Source organism: Meriones unguiculatus, chromosome 7 (assembly GCF_030254825.1).
Source record: "Meriones unguiculatus strain TT.TT164.6M chromosome 7, Bangor_MerUng_6.1, whole genome shotgun sequence".
Classification (NCBI taxonomy): Eukaryota; Metazoa; Chordata; class Mammalia; order Rodentia; family Muridae; genus Meriones; species Meriones unguiculatus.
This window is the reverse complement of record NC_083355.1, coordinates 92,730,040-92,746,878: the sequence shown is the minus strand read 5'-3', so window position 1 is coordinate 92,746,878 and position 16,839 is coordinate 92,730,040. Positions and strand designations below refer to the sequence as shown.

Here is a 16,839-nt window from a genome sequence, read left to right as displayed (position 1 = left end):
TTCCACCTTACCATGGTTTAAGAACAATCTTCATTCTAAAGCAATCCCACCTGAAGTTCGGACTGTTGATCTTTTCCCACACTAGCAAAACACATGGGTACTTATCTTGTAATCCTTAGCACGACAGCAAGCGGTAGCCAGTTCTACCCACACCACCAGGAGGGTAACAACGGATAGGCAACAGTAAACCATACTGCTAACATTTCTGGTAGGTGAGGAGTGTTAAATGCATTTTAGAGTGCTGAAGAGATTAAGAGCTCAGCAATTAAGAGCACTAGCTGTTCTTTTCCAGGGGTCCTGGGTTCAGTTCTCAGCATCCATTTGGCACATTTCACAACCACTGTAAGCCAAGAATTTTTCTTCTGGCATCCTCCAGCCATGTACATATGTACTGCATATGCACTACACACACACAAGTAAAACACATCTGTGCAAAAGAAACTAAAACTAATAATAAAACCTTTTTAAAATGCATTTTCAACTGAAGAAGTAAGCTAAACAATTCCTTGGTAGGCAGACAAACAGGAAGAGGGGGCATGACTAGGAAACAATGATTGCCAACTTCAGCTTATTCCTCATATTTCTGACCAAACACAAAGGCCTAAAGCCCTGCAGCCTTTCCCTCCACACAATCTGTGGACCAGTTTAACAAGTTCAAAGTCCTACAAGTTCAAGGCCAGATCAGGACATGTTTACCACAAGATTGTGGATCTCTCTTTGTTCAAACTGACCAACCCTAAATTCAGGGAGGAAGACCCCTAAAAGGCCCTTAAAGGCCCTAGCCACTGAGCGGAGACCAGGCTTTGGCTTCCCAAGTCTCTATTCTGCTGGGCAGGGTCTTTCTCTGCATGAGCCTTTCTGTGTGCTTCCTAGCCTAATAAAAGCCTTTCTTTACTGGCTGATTCTGTGAACTGTGTCTGAGGTTTTCCCTGCTGCTACTTGTTGCACTTGAAATTTTGAGGTGGGGTTTTCTGTTTGTTTGTTTTTCCTGCCTTTTAATTCTTTTAACTGACTAAAGAAAAGAAAAGTGAAAAAGCTATCAAGACTCCTAAATGATAACAAAGTAATGATCGCTATGTTGGAATATAACTCAATGATAAATCAAGAGGTATCTGCGGTGGGTACTTACAAAAACTACTAGAACGTGCACCTCAACTGCTTGTTTCAAGACCTTTACTACTATAGAAGCAAAAGGGGGAAACAAGCACAAAGTCAGTGAGATCTTACGAACTCTCCTCCCATGTACAAACATATATTCTTATGGTCAATCAGAGTCATAGAGCCTAGATGTAGAAGGGTTAAGTACTCAATTTGGTAGATATGTTTTCTACATTCAGAACAAATGCACAAAGAAAGGAGATTGCTGTGGTAGCACAGGAGTTATCCTTCACATGTATAGCTAGCTGTCCTGAGCAGAGAGACCTGGCAATGAGACTTCACCTCAGGCACCCTTGCCATAAACCACTGGGTTTCATCCTGGCCTGACCTAGAAAAATCTTATGGAAGAGAACAAGAGGCCCAAGAGCTCTGATCTGCTGTCAACCAGCTGCAGCAGGGAAGCTGCCAAAACGCTGTAGTGACTGGGCAGCGCCCTGCAGAGAGTCTGGGAGAGGATTACCAGCCTGATCCTCTGTCCTTAGAGCCAGAAATGACTCAAACTTCACAAACAGCAAGGGCCTGCCAGGGAGAGTGACAGTGAGGCTAGAAAGGGCTTCTCCCCGTTGCTGGTGTCTCTTCCCCCACTTGCTGCTGTGGCAGATTCTGGACAGTGTGCAGCCTGTGAGGTAATGTGAATTCCTTGGCAATCCGCAAGTACCTGAATTCTTTCAAAACCACAGGAATCCAGCACAGAAAAGGTAAATATCCCCCCGGAGCCAGTGTTAATTAGCAAGCAAGGCTACTGCTGAAGGGCCTGAAGGTGGGGGAGGAAAGAAAGGCATTACAAAATGATTTGGGGTCTTTTCTGCATTTCCACTGGGTAATATGGTTGGGGAGGGGGTGTAGCAAAGCTGCAAAAAGGCCTGCACTAGAAGAGGCCTTTTCAGCGTCTTCTGCCACTTCTCTGACCTGGTGCAAGCCTCAGAGCTCCTTAAGGACACTTTCATGAGCTGGCATTACCTTTCCTTGAAGTCACTGACAACACACTTGCTTTACAACTCAGTAACCTTTTAAGTAAAAATAAAAAATAAAAATAAATACAGTCCTGGTTTAGTGTAAATTTGGCTATTAGTTTTGTCTCAAAAAGGACTTTCTCAAGTCATTTATATCTCAGATTGGATCCCCCTACAGTTGTAAAATCCAAATGAAAGTCTTTCTGAATTCTACTTCTAACACACACAAAAAATGGATCACCACCATATTGGTAAGAATACTCTCTCTGGAAACTCAACGTCTCCTTCCTACTAGTACAAAACAGTAACCTGCATGGGGGTTCTACAGCAGGGACCTGCACAAGAGCCACAGCAGCATTCAGAGGCAGGGCAGTGAGACTGACGCCACTGCCAAATAAGCAATTTCATTTCAGAATCTCTTCAATATTTTACCCACATAAAAGAAACAGTGAGAAGGAGCTGGAAAGCTGGTCTGTGGTTAATAGCACTTGTTGCTTTTGCAAAGGATCTGGGTTCAGTTCCCAGAACCCACATGACAGCTCAGACCATCTCTAAGTTCAAGAGGATCCAGTGCTCTCCTCGGGCCTGCACTGCACGCTGTTAGTGTACCTCTATGCACGCAGGCCAACCCTTCCACACATAAAATCAAATACACAGTGAGAGGTCTGCTTTTTGTGTGAATAAAACAAAGACAAATGAAAGCAGTAACCTGTAATGAAACTAAGGTCTTTTTCTGAAAAGGGCTTAAAGGGGAAAGGAATTTACACAAAATAACCTACTTCACAATGCAGCGAACTTCATAAAGTGAACTTTCAGCCTCCTAGCATTAATTTGAAGCTCCCAACAGAAATGACAGGGTATAAAAGCCTAAAGAAGGAAACTAATTATTTTTGCCTCCAGGTCTGTCTCTTTAGGAAAGATTATGGTTTTCCTTCGAGTCTCAAAGTACAGCAACCTAGTGATCTCATCCCAAACTGATTACCTTCAGTTATGTCTACACAAAACCCACGTGACCCAAGGTTTAGCAGACTCTGCAGGTGCGGAGGAGCTGCAGACGGATGCTGAGCGTAATGACACAGCTGAGCGCACTCTGAGAGCTGCAAGGCAAGCGAGTGCCAAGGTAAACAGTGACTATTTGGGCACACTGAAGAACCTGCACAGAGCAGTGTGCCTTGTACGTCTGGGGCAATAGCTCCAGATAATGCCACATGTATGCCTTTGATAAGGTTTCACAGTCACCTAGGTTTCAGGTAAACCCACCCAAGACCTGAATTTTTTTTTTCCCTTTTTTGGCTCAATGTGGACTGAGTATCTAAAAAGCTATTTTCCTAACAGTGAGGAAAACTGTCCACTGGCCATATAAATGTATGTGTGTGGTGTGTGTGTGTGTGTGTGTGTGTGTGTGTGTGCATATGTACATGTAACTTCCTGCTGGAAGCAAAACAAGTGTCATTAATTCAGTAGCTTCTGACATCTGATGTAACATGTAGCTAGCCATGACTATTTGCTCATCTGTAGCAAATTGTAATGAATACACTAAGTACTGCTCTCATTTTGTGTTCTGAACCATAAAAATGCAAAAGCTATGTAAAAGTTTACTCATAGTGTGGGCTACTAATACTGCAGGTGAAACATCTTTAGAATGTGATACAAAATATACTGTTATGAGACCCATGAGAAACCGTGTCATAAATAACCTTTTCTCTTCCAGAAGATCAAGCAGGACCAAGGCCACAAGTTGGGGTGCAAATGGGTGGAAGAAGGAAATGAAGAAGCTCTGCACAAAGAGACGGAAAACTCCAAAGCATAAACCACATCCACAGCACCATATGCCCCAGAAGGGGGAGGAGTATTTTACCTTCTCTCTATTCTAAACAATAAGGAAATTAGGCTTTTATCTTTATATTGGTCTTCTCTCTAGGAATACTTCCAAGTACAGGAGCTCATATCCATAAATGCTATAGAAATGCCTTCCCTATGACACTGATTAGAGCTAATAGTCCACATGAGATGCTTGGTCCAGGCCTTCATTCAACAACTGAGAAATGTCTTATTTTTCTCCTTCTCAGTTTTCAAGGGACAAGTGGCCAAGACTATGGAGTTTCAGTAGCCGCTAGTGTTCCCAGGGTCTAGACTCATAAATCTTAGTTAAAAATGACACAATTTATAAAAGCTGCCATTGCCACCTAGAGGTGAGGGGAAGGCATGGCTCACTTGACTCCAAAACAACTTAGAAAACTCCGCTATCACAGGACAGTGGGGCCTGTCAAAGCCCCTCTTCCTAACATGGTACTGGAGAAGTTTGGGAGGTCAGGAGTTCATCTGTTTCTTTCATCTCAAACACAAATGGTTATCCTTATTTTATTCATGTAATCTCCATTTTCAAAATGAATTTTCTAAAATCAGAGACATACAGTCTGTGACTTTCGGCTTACTATGTCTGTGCACAGATGCAGAGCACGCTCTAGACTGCAATGCACTATCCCATCAAAGGCCATGACACAGGAGAACTGCAGAGCAAACTAGCTGATTAAAAAAAAAAAATAGAAGGGGAAGGAACACTTGGAAAAGTTTAAATAGCTTAAAGGATTTATGGAAACTTGTTACCTGTAAGTCTTTGTGGGTATGGGAGACAAAGCTCCAAATTATTATAAATTTAACTTAATTCTCTTGATAGACACTACTTTAAAACCTTCTAAGCACCCCAGGAAAACTGCAAAGTATGTGACTTGTATATTAAGAGCCATGAATATCCTATGAATATGAGGACACATGACTATTCAATGAGCTCCAATCCCCACCCACCACCCCATTAGTAAAACTCAGAAACCACCACCCCTCACTTATGCCAATCTGTTTCTTTTTCTTCTGCTGCAAAGAAACAACAGGATTGCTGTTGCGAGGGTTAACAGAAGGACCTGGTGACAAGTCCTAATTTACTTAATGACAAGTAAATTAAATGTGGCTGTTATTTTTCCCTTCTAGAGCTACTCTGAAAAAAAAAAATTACAATTTTTTTTAATACCCTTGGACTCACATGACAATCCTCACTGCATGAGACTACCCTATGGCCTCGACACCCGAGAAGTCTGTTTCCACATACTCTGTGTAGACCTGCAGGTGAAGCTGTGGAGTCCCAAAACTGTTTCCTGTCATCTAAAGCCCACCCGAGTGCTCTCGATTTCCCTGAGTTGAACCTAATAGAAAGCAGCAGCCTGCTCTTGGAAACCTTGTTTAACGGATCCACTCTAACCACCCGGCCAACCCCTCCACCTGAGAAAGTGACTTACCTAGCCAGTCCTTCCTCATAGAGATAGATGATGAGGGGATCATAGGAAGTCACGAGCACATAGAGGCGCACGTCAAATTTGAAATCTAGGAACAAAGTTAGGAGTCACGAGAAAAACTAAGTTCATCTTCTTGCAACGAACAAGACAACACAGCCAAGAGCTATGAAAGAATGAACAATCCTCTTCACAAAAAGCATACCAGACACATCTTACATTTTGAGACTAAAGAATCTCATACTGTGGTAAGCAGTATAGTCACTAAATACATAAATATGATGTCAGGACATGGTCCAAACACAGTCTAAGAATGGCATCAGTGAGAAGATTTCTGAGTGCCTGGGGGAAAACATGAAAAAAACCAAGGGTCTTGTGACCTCAGTTTCTTCGGGAACACGGAAATGTTCCTAGATTATGCTTCCGTGCCACTCCCAGGTGGAGCAGACTGCAGTGAGTTCACTTCTGATCACTCATTACAACTGGCTATTATTTGTTTATACGCCACATGCAGCTTGCCTTTGTGCTTCTATACTTCACGCATGTGATTCCTCTTAACCCTCAGAGTATAAATTGTCTGATGCTCTAAATGAAACTGGCTACTGCATGAGACTTTAGTCATCTCCATCCTCTCCCAGGCTCCCCCACCTGGGAGTGACCGATAGAGCATTACCAATACAGTGGTAAACAGTACCGTTTTCAGATATTTCATTATTTGTTTCAGATAATACGGCAACAGAATATTTCACTGTGTGTGTACGCATCCGTGTGTGTGTGTGTGTGTGTGTGTGTGTGTGTGTGTGTGTCTATTTGTTCCTGTGCCTACGTGAGCAGTATCTCTCCTGTATCACCTAATTCCAGTTTCAAAAGGTAAAGAAGCGTCCTCATCTCTGGAACCATGGGTACCAAAAATGTCAGAGCAGCTTTAAAAGATTTACTAGAGAAGACTATGAAAAGGTTTCAAAGTTGAGCAAGATGCAGCCCAATCTAGTCAAGGACCGATCACAACTCACCATCAATGAGCAGCGGGTTGTTAATGTAACGGGAGACCAAGATGTTCTCTTCCAGGGAGATCTGGTTTGGCTGTTGAGTACACAGAAAAGAATCAGAAAGGAGAAATCCTAAAATGCATTGTGAGGTGGGGAAATACTTAACCTTTTAAGAAATGACACTATGGAAAACCTGTAATAGTCAACTGGCCAGGTGACATACCACTGTGGGGACCCAATTACAATGGGAAAAAATAAATTTACACAGCAACTCTCATAATAAATGCAGCTAGATGGCTTTATATATATATATATATATATATATATATATATATATATATATATATATATATATGCGCATGGTATAAAGTAGTTATTTGCCAAGAAAATAAGAGCTACTTAAAAAAAATAGAAGTTGCTTCTTTAAAAATAGAAACAGCAATGGAAGTTTTAAAACACTACACTGTTCCCAATGCACCTCTTGTTAGGTTGCTCTGGAAAGTCGCGGATGCACAATGGAGCCCCCAGCATTCCGTGAGATGGAGTAGACGGAGAGTCAGGTAAGGCACTTGCTAAGCAACTGCGTGTAAAGAGTGCATTAGATCGTTTAGAGATCTCGCCAAGGGGCAAGGTTGTTTATCTAAGGTACTGCCACCCGTGTGTAAAGCACTGAGCACACAGTGATGAAGAAAACAGATACCTCTGTGCCCTCGTAGAACTTCAGATTTAGGAGCTCCTTTCCCCCAAAAGGGTCTACTCTTTCCAGTTAGAACAGCACTGTATAGACTCTAAAGGGACACAGCAGCAATTCCACAAACGTAAGATGTCAAGTTGCCAAAAGGGCCAGTCTACAGGACCAGGAAGGAAAGTACAGCTCTAGCTAGCAGAAGGGCAGACATAGAAGCAAACAGTGAGAGCTTCAGGCATGTGCTAGAGAGAGAAAGAGGCCACTGCCGTGCGCAAAGTCCAGCAGAAAGGAGGGAGGCATATTCACAGGTATGAGGCTAAAAGCTGTAACTGGGAGAGAACTAGAAGGGATGGAGTCCTCTGGAAGAGACATTTGAACTGGCAAGGAGAATTGAGACTTAAAATGGTGGGAAGCAGGAAATTATTGCAGAATCCACATGAAAAAGGCAGTGAGATGAAGATCCCTCAAACACAACAATTGCGTGTGTAATTAGACTAAGACAGAAGGACCAGCTTCAAGTCAACCAAAAGGGCAACGGGGCTCCGAAGTGTTGATGGCAACAATAGCAAGTATGAGACTAACTACAGCTGCTGGGAAATAACCACAACGTTTGCAGAAATAATTATAATTTAATCAAGGTTCTGAACATTTGCCACGTGCCAAGAACTGTTCCAAGCATGTATTATTTCATCCCCACCCAACCCCAGGGGCAGGTATACCACCATCCACATTCTACAGATGAAGGAAAATCCGTGGTGGGGACCTGTTCTGTGGCAGAGCTCTGAGAGTATATAGCACCATAGCTGTGTGCGTGCGCACTAGTATAATGCTGGAGCCCGTGCGGGGTCTTAGGAGCTTCCCTTTCAAGCACCGCTCAGAGTGATCCCCAAATCCCAGCACAAAATAATGTCCCCAAGTCTAAAAGTCTGAAACAAGACATTTCCTATCCCAAATACTACTGCTGTCATCTCAAAGTCAGATGCAGCTTTAACAACTCATCTCTATGTATCAGATGAACACAATGACATCAATACTGGCTCATCCCTAATGGACTCAATCACCCATCACTTCCTGATGCTCCTACACTTCCTAACAAGTCTATCATACTATCACTATTCCGAGTCAGCGAGTGAGTAAGAATGTATAGTCACTAGAAAAGCAATAAAGCTGTGAGCTGTTCCAGACATGAAGTTAATGACAGCCATGCAGCACCCATAGGCCATGGCTGAGTGACAACTGTAGGCTACACCTGAGAAACACCTATGGACTATATATATAACAGGTAAGCGACTGCTACATAACTGTCCTCTGTACTGGGTAATATACTGGTCTCCCTCCATGACATATCCAGTGCCCAGCCTACTTCCTCTCTTCTACTTCCTAAATATCTGGCCACTGAATTATGCATAACATAAACTTCTTCTGTTAAAAGACTTTAGAACTTGCTCAGTTGTCTTAACCTCTCATTCCTATCTGCATAAGGCAATTGTAAGCTCATAGACCAAAGGGATTTGAAAACGGTTTCTTTGCCTAGTAGTGTATATTAAAGCCCATGTATTAAAGTTTTTGACATCGTTAAGTGTATTTCCTATTCACTAATCCTCAGTTAACTAATTTAAAAGGTAGATTTTTCCTCCCAAAGTAAAAGTAGGCTAATGCGGGAATCAGAACTGCTGTGGAAACTGGAAATATGTTTATTTTCCTAACTAAATCTTAAGACTCAAGCTTGGGGCACTCAGTAGGTTACCACAGAGTAGAAAAGTGCTGTGGTCAAGAGCGGATGCTCTGGAAGCAGCTGGACCTCAGCTACAACCTTGGCACCACCACTTGCTAAGAAAACAGTGACTGCCACAGAGGGTTCTTAGGAAGAGTAATCTTAAGAGCAGATTCTATCTGGATTCAAATGGAAGGCGCACGTTAAATGCTCAAGAAATATCAGTCCGTGCTAGGGGCAGGGCTACACACTGTTAGTCCCACCACTCAAAAGGCAGAAGGAAGGGCATCTCTGTGAGTTCTGGGCCAGGCAGGGCTACATAGTGAGATCCTCTCAAAAATGTATCTCAAAAAAGAAATTATCAGATGCCGTTGCTGTTACTGCAAACTCACTAGCTTCGATGTGGTCCTGACCACTAACTTCCACAACCTGATATCATTCATCACCGCGTGCCCCTGCCAGAGCAATCCACTCAACTATAATGAAGACAGAGAAGAACTAGGAGATAGAACATAATTAGAATTTCCCAAAAGGTTTTAAGGAGTGATAATACACGGTACACAGCCAGCGCCTCCTAAATAATTGTCAAACAATAAGAAACACAGACAACATAAGTCAAAGACATTCAAAGAAATAAAATCAAGAAAATAAGGGACTAGATGCACAACAACAGTGGTAGAGAGTGTGGCCTAGCAGTCTTCTGAACTTTACAATCTCAGGATGTATATTAACAGAACCATAGATAACGGATGACACAAGGATGGCTGAGTTAGACCTCAAGAGTAAAGTTCATACCTTAATCAGAAAACACCAGGTCTTCCCCACCTCAATTTCAATATCATGAGTTGGGAAAGTATGACATTTAGTCGGTTACTGAAGAAGCTGGAGTAAACAGCTCTGTTCCTTTATGCTGCTTTTCTAGATGAGAGCACATCATTAAGAGTCGTGTCAGCCAGCCCACTAAGATGTTTCCCTCTGTGGGAGTTCACAAAGCTCTCTTCAGTGTTGCCCAAAAGCCACACTTTTATTTCCATTTTTCTGTTCTCTTTACAGTTAAAAAAGTTGCTTTTGTAGATATTTTCCAATAGGTTCTAACCACTACAGGGCAGTGTTACTAATAGGTCTTCTCATGCTTGTGGAAAGAAAGGGAATGAAGTTTTCATTTGACCCTCACATCTACGTCCAGCCCCCTGCCACAGTCCCTCCTCAACGCCTATGAGTTCTGCAAGGACCCTCCGCCTCAGTGTTTGCTCTCCCTCCCCCTCAACTCTGAAAGAAAAGCAGGCAGCAGCCTTGGAAAGAGTTACTTCATCCAGCTGGCTAACGGGTCACATATTCCAGGGAAAGGATCCAGGTATGGAAAAGAAGGGATGGTTAAGGAGAGAAAGGAGGATTAACAGTGCAGTTTGTAGGTCTGGGTAAAAGGAGATAAAATTCCAGTTTCTGGGTGAAATGGGAATGTGTTCCCATTAGATCCATGTGTTGCCAGCTCCCCTTGTGCATGCTGGCATCTTCCCAGGCTTCTGTCTGGCACCTAAAAGAATCAGATTCATTCCAAAGCTTCACCAGTGGGGAGGAGAACTGGCAAAGGTCTAGCCAAGTACTTTGATCTATGCAGGGGGTCTCAAGGGACTGAGCCCATGGAGAGGTGGGAGGGAGAAAAAGACTCTTACATAGGCTGCCAAACGCGCATTCCCTAAAGACGCGTCATTCCCTTTATGAGTCTCAGCCTCAGTGAAGAGTTGGAGCAAGAGGTTCCCAGCCCCATTAAGGAAAGTTTAACTTTTCTATTCTTTATGATGTTAGCTTTAAAAGAACAAATCACTAGGGCAAAAGATCATTCCAAAAGAAAAAAGCCCCAGATGAGCTGAGAATATATCCTATTCTCTTTGACTCATGTCTAAGAAAATAAAAAGCAAACTTGAACCGTAGCTGACTCTCAATAGCAATTCCATTTGGCAGCTAAAACCCAAACCCAAACTAATGCCGTCCACGCAATTCAAACAACACTGTGCTCCTGGCAAAGAGCTGAAGGCAAGACCGTCAGATGGGAGCCTTACGCCAAGGTCACAGAGACAAGAAGAAAGAGCCAAGGCATGCCACCATGTTTTACGTGAAGGGTCAAGGGGCTCCAGGTAACAGGATTTGTGGCTGAGGCCTGATGCTATAGTAGTTGCACTGCCAGAACCAGAGTCTATCCTTTCTCCAGGAAGAAAGGTCTGGCTCTAATTGTTTACTGTACAGTTTTGGATCCAGATGGAATCTGAGGACTTTCCAAAGTGAAAGACTTTAGAAAGTTCATTTCTGCACACATAGAAAACAGCTCAATGTGAAAAAATAACTGGGGAATTTTAAGATGGAGTGTGACCACACACACACACACGATGTATCTACCCCAACCTTCCCTTCCAGAGCTTACTGGAAAGACAGGATATTTTCAAAAGAATGAAATAATAACAAAGGCTAGAAAAAAAAAAGCAAAAGGAGCCACAATAGATCAAAAGTCTAAGTAAATCTTCAAAGACAGGGAGCAGATAAGATCGGGAGGGGGAGGGAGCAGAGCAGAGGGAGCCGCAGCCTCAAATACCAGGTAACAAAGATTCCCAGGGAGGCCCCTGCCAGGGTCCAGGCTGGCAGCAAGACATCATGAACAAGAGTAGGGTGGGTCAGGAAACAAGAGTCAGATTAGTTCCCACAACATGGGATTAGTGAGGCCATAGGACTTCAACAACTCAGAAGCTCAAATCTAAGATGATGCTTAGAGCATTTTATATAGGTGCAGGGTTCTCAGGGAAGAGAACATAACCTAAAGCTACTCTATCCCCAACAGGTATTAAAAAGAGAGTGCAAAAGTGAGTTCTAAGAGGGAGCTTACTATAAACTCAGCACCACAAGAGCCTCCCTATTTCAGAAGGCAGAAGGCATGCTTCACCCTTACAAGGAGAGGTATCGGAGTTGGGGGGTGAGAATGGGGATTATACAACACAGGGAAGCCCACAACAGCCTCCAAGTTCATTTAAAAAATGGCCAACACTTAAGGGTTTCTCAGACTTGAGAAAAATCCTACAACAGAAGGGAAGACAATCCCCAAAAAAGGCAAGAACAGGAGAGTATTTTAATAACATTTCAATGGTATCCTCAAAAGTGTGGGTGTCTACTGCACAATGATAGGCTTTTATTAATAAATAATAATAAAGATGAAATCAGAAAATAAGCATCTCTGGAATTGAAATATAATACCCTGTGAAGGGAAGACCCAGGACTCTTCAAAAAGGAGACAAGAAATGGCCCAAGGAGATGACTCAGTGGATAAATGGCTTGCTGTATAAGCAAGGGGACAGGAGTTCAGATCCCCAGGACCCATGCAAATGTCCAGTGAGCCCAGTAGACCCACTGAAAATAGCCCAGCCTTGGAAAGTGGAAATAGGGACTCCCCCCAGCAGTGAATCCTGGCAAGCTCTGAGTGTGATGGAAAGACCCTGCCCTAGGGAATATGGTAGAAGAGCAATCAAAGAGTACACACATACAAACACACAAACAGACAAATATATGCACATACCACACACAAACACAAGTGAAAAAAAAGAAGGAAATATAAACAGAGACAAAAAGAAAACACTTTTCCCCAAAGTAAAGGTAAAACAGATAAAAAGGACCCAATGTCCAGAAGGGGAAAAAAAAGTCGGGACTCAAATGCTAGTTAAATTTCACAGTCCTAATGTTATAGTCTATTTCTTCTGAGCTTAAAGTTTTCATATACTTACAAAGGAGAAAAAACTAAATCAGTTATTGAAAAGAACTATAAATGTTATATAACTAAAATCTGAAACTAATTAAACTTAAGAGATGGACTATAAAAGGACAGGTAGAAGTGATATGGGTATAAAAACGTAAAATGGGTAATTACCAACTACGATAAGAATTTGAGAAAAGAAAAAATATAAAATCAATTATGTTATGGGAGTTGGCAATTTATTTTATTTATTTTATATATTTGTTGTGGTGGTGGTACTGAAGATTGAACCTCTTACCACTCAATCATGCCCCTAACTGTACTGATTTTTTAAAACATTGAATAAGGATTTTGTCAAGAATCAAGGCACTGGCAGCTTCTGGTGGAAAAGAGGATAAGGGAGAAGAGCAGGAGGAGGGAGAAGGAGAGAAAAAAGAAGCAGGGGCAAAAACATCACCCCTACTTAGAGCTTGAGTGACAGCTCGGTGCTGAGGAGCTGACAGAACAGCAGGCTGAAAACAGAAAAGATACCTCTTTTGTGCCTGCCTTCCCCAAAACCGATCTAGCAAGTGACACTTTGGCCACAGAATAAGTGTGTCCCAGCAAGGGAGGAAGCTGCTGCCAGCAGGGGGAAAAATGGACAAGCATGCCTCCACTCACTGCTGGGCTCGGTGCAGAAGGAAATACCTGCTCAAATGAGTCTCAGGTCTGCTGTCCTGGGCATACTTACATTGTTGATCAAGTAGACGCCCCGGCCCCGAGAAGAGGCCACTGGTTTTACTATCCAAGGTCCTCGGTCCTTTGAATATGAATCTGCTCAAAATTTGGGAGACAAAAAGAGAAGAGACAAACAAAGAGAAAGAAGGAACATGAGTTTGTTATCTTAAGCTGCAACAATGGTAATCTCTGAGGTATCCAAAGAACCTTCCACATCTCCAGCTGGAGAGCAACAGCTAAAATCACCTACATTTTTAGACTGACCTTTAAAAAAGAAAATGAGGCAGGAAGAAGTGAAAGAAGAGGAAAGAGAAAGAGAATAGCAAATCATTCTAATTATATCTTCCACTATTTCCTCGTTCTTACATAATGATGGGAACAAAATAAAGTAAAATCTGAATGTTAGTTTATTAGCAAAAACAACTTTTGAAAAACTGAAAATTTCCTTTTTGTTAACTGAAGAACCACCAGTAGACAGACAATTGAGTTTTTTACTATATCTCCAAATAGAGTTATTTCCTTTGAATAATTCTTCAGTGCTTGTAAACCAGGCGGGGTATTAGGGCAGGGAAGCACGATGATTTATGAGTGCAAGGGGTCTGTGCTTCCACCAGCTTCAGCTCTGTCTTCAAGTATCTTTGGGTCATGTGAAGAAAAAGCAGAAAACCAACACTCAGATTCCCCAGAGCCCATGGATGGTCTCTGGAGAAGCAGAAGGGTCTGACTTCCACCTGGAGAGCATCCTAGGATGGGGGAAAGGGAGGCACGGGGAGCTGCTGAATGAAACCCCTGGGAAGAGAGAGCTGGTGGTAGACCTCACCCTATGTCAGTCCCTTCCTCCTCTGATGAACCCCAAAACGCTGTTTTTAAGGAAAAGGGGAAAGTAAAAGCTGAAAACTAGGATGCTGGTTTCCTGCTACTTTCCTTCTCCAAAAGGAGAGTGAGTATGTGAAGAGATAAAATCAAGTGAGTGAAAGTGTTCCTGGCTGTTCTGCACCACAGTAACAGCATTTTATCCATAACACAAAAGCACAAACTCAATAAAGTTCCCTCAAGTTTATGGTCTCTGGCTTGAGTTATTAAAAGGCCAACTGCTGCCCCCTGTGTGTGCTAATCCCACCTCTGCTCTTCCCACATGAGAACACAAATTTCCCCTAACCCTGAGTACGGTTCCACCCAGGCCAACCTCAGGACCCCAGCAGCCAAGCAGCCTGGCACCAGCCACAACCCCAGGGCAGCGTATCTCCCCAGATCACGTGCCGCCTTTTCATCCCTCTCCCCTTGGCAGGAGTCAAAAGTCTATTTAAGCCCCAAACAGGAACTTGGTTTTGTCAGTACCACAAACTATTGAATCATTTTACCTGAAGGGGAGCAGGGGAGGGACCAAGGTACCTTTGTCCACCCTTCCCCACCTTCCTGTGCCTTTCCCTGGACGCAGTTTAACAGAACTGGTGGGGGAGGGAAGCGTCTACATAGTGAATACATTTAGAACTGTACCCTCAGCCAGGCGGGGTGGGGGGGAGAGAGAGGGCTAGAAAAGGGGCTCAGCAGCCATGAGCACTGGGAAGCACAGGATCCACCCGGTTCCCAGCACCCTTGCCGAGTAGCTCATAACCTCAGGTAACTCCAGCTCCAGGGAGTCCTCTTCTGGCCTCCTTAGACAGCTGCATACACTTGGTATACACATGCATGCTCTCTCTCTCTCTCTCTCTCTCTCTCTCTCTCTCTCTGTCTCTCTCTGTCTCCCACACATATACACAGACACATAAAATTAAAAAATCCGATTGTGTGTGTGCACACACACAGAGAAAGTTATCCCATGCTGTGCGGTAGAAGGGAAAGAGTAATTAAATTTACTCTATCATATCTGTATGAGGGATTGTGGTTTACAAACTCATTATGAAAAGCTTGTAATTAATGCAAGCTCTGTTCTGAGAGCTCAACCCTGCTGCTGTAGCTTGAAAACAGATGACATACAAAGACCAGTGGCCGTGTCTCCACAAAACATAGCTGTCCTGAATTTCATGCCATCTGCATATGCCACAGAGTTATAGTCTTCCTGACTTCAACCATTTGAAAATGTAGAGAGCATATTCAGCTCAGAGGGGTGTTTGCAAACAGGCAGAGGACTGAATGACTTAAAGGCCGTATTTGCAAGTACCTGATCAACATGAGAAGACTGTCAACAAACATACACAATGAGAATGTTGTTAATTAACTGATGGAGGATGATCTGTGGAAAAGAAAACATGAGGCAATAGCTACCACATGCTTCACTCCATACCCACACACATTCAAGCTGTTTGCCAATAATTTTCAAAAGTGTCTCCAGACATGAAAAAACAAAAAACAAAAAAAAAAAACAAAAAAAAAACCAAGTAGCAAGTCCCGGTGAGTTCCGGTGCGAGATTTGAGAGGCTTCTTCCCTGATTAATGATTTATTTAGTTTTATACCATGGGAATATAGTACTCTTTCAAAAAAATTAATTTATATCACATTAAAATAGTGCCACTGAAGAAATGTTTATAGCTACATGAGAAAAAGCTAAATCTAAATAAAATGAGGCCACTGAACACAAAAGATGTCATTCTTTTATGATCTCCTTCAGATTTCTAAGGAAGCAATGAGATTAAGTATGTTGTGCTCTGAATATGACATGTCCCACATAGGCTCATTCTGAACTCCTGGTCCTCAGCTGGTGGCACTGTTAGGAAAAGTTACAGAAACCTTAACGAGATGGAGCCTCCCTGGGGGAAGCAGTTCAATAGGGGTGGGCCTCTGAAGCTTGATAGACCAGCCCCTCTTCCTGTTCACTCTCTGCGGAGTGTAGATGCAACTGACCATTCAGCCTCCTGCTCATAGCACAGGGCCTTCCTTCCCTACCAATTTCCCCAATGTGGTGTACTGTGGTTCCATATGTCCTGCCACTGGGCTGCGGCCAAACAGTTCCAGATCTCCTGGAGGCCCAGGCCCCGCCCAGCCAGAAATATGTATTTCCTCCACAGGAAGGTCCGATCGCTGTTGGATTCCAGGTGGAAATGGATACGAGTCGGAGTCCCTGGTTCCACTGCCCTCAGGAAGAGCTGGAGCACACTTGAAGTCTGTGTGCCAAGGCTCCTGATTTCAACCCAGGAGTGGAAAAGAGTTACTTCACTGTGTTAGAGTTAGCTCTTTTTAATGAGATCGCTGGTACCACAAAGCAGAAAAGCCGACAGTGATACCCAAGGGTCAAACCACTGTATTAACGGTGGAGGGTGTGGGCAAACATCCATACCTCATCTGGTGGCCACTAGAACACAGGTTCTGGGGCTGATCCAAGCAATGGAAGCAAGCAGCTCTGAATAGTTCCAGCTGACCAGTAGTACAGGCAGCTGCCTGTCCACCGGACAAATCTCTAGGAGAGCTATGGCTGCCTGGCTGGCAGTCAAACATGGAGGTCCAGCCAAGAACCCTTCAGGGAAAAGGGAGCCCTCTTTCACCAGAATAAACGACCAGTCTTAAATGATCTTTGATGAAATAGATGGTGCTCTCCCGTTTATTTCATGTGAAACAAGGACTTAGAATCCTTGGGCAATGGGAGGGGCTTGAGAATGAATGTGTGT

The 16,839-nt window shown here is 43.2% G+C and overlaps 1 protein-coding gene across 9 annotated transcripts in view; it reads right to left on the bottom strand.

The window, feature by feature from the left end:
• Positions 1-16,839, bottom strand: part of Ttll5 (tubulin tyrosine ligase like 5) — a 248,791-nt gene that overhangs the window by 206,198 nt on the left and 25,754 nt on the right. For all 9 annotated transcript variants that reach the window (XM_060387889.1, XM_060387885.1, XM_060387882.1 and 6 more), the window contains exons 7-9: positions 13,250-13,332; positions 6,409-6,478; positions 5,402-5,486 (exon numbers count right to left, since the gene is read on the bottom strand). In XM_060387889.1, the coding sequence (XP_060243872.1) occupies positions 5,402-5,486; positions 6,409-6,478; positions 13,250-13,332 (238 nt within the window). The remainder of the gene's footprint in view (positions 1-5,401; positions 5,487-6,408; positions 6,479-13,249; positions 13,333-16,839) is intronic.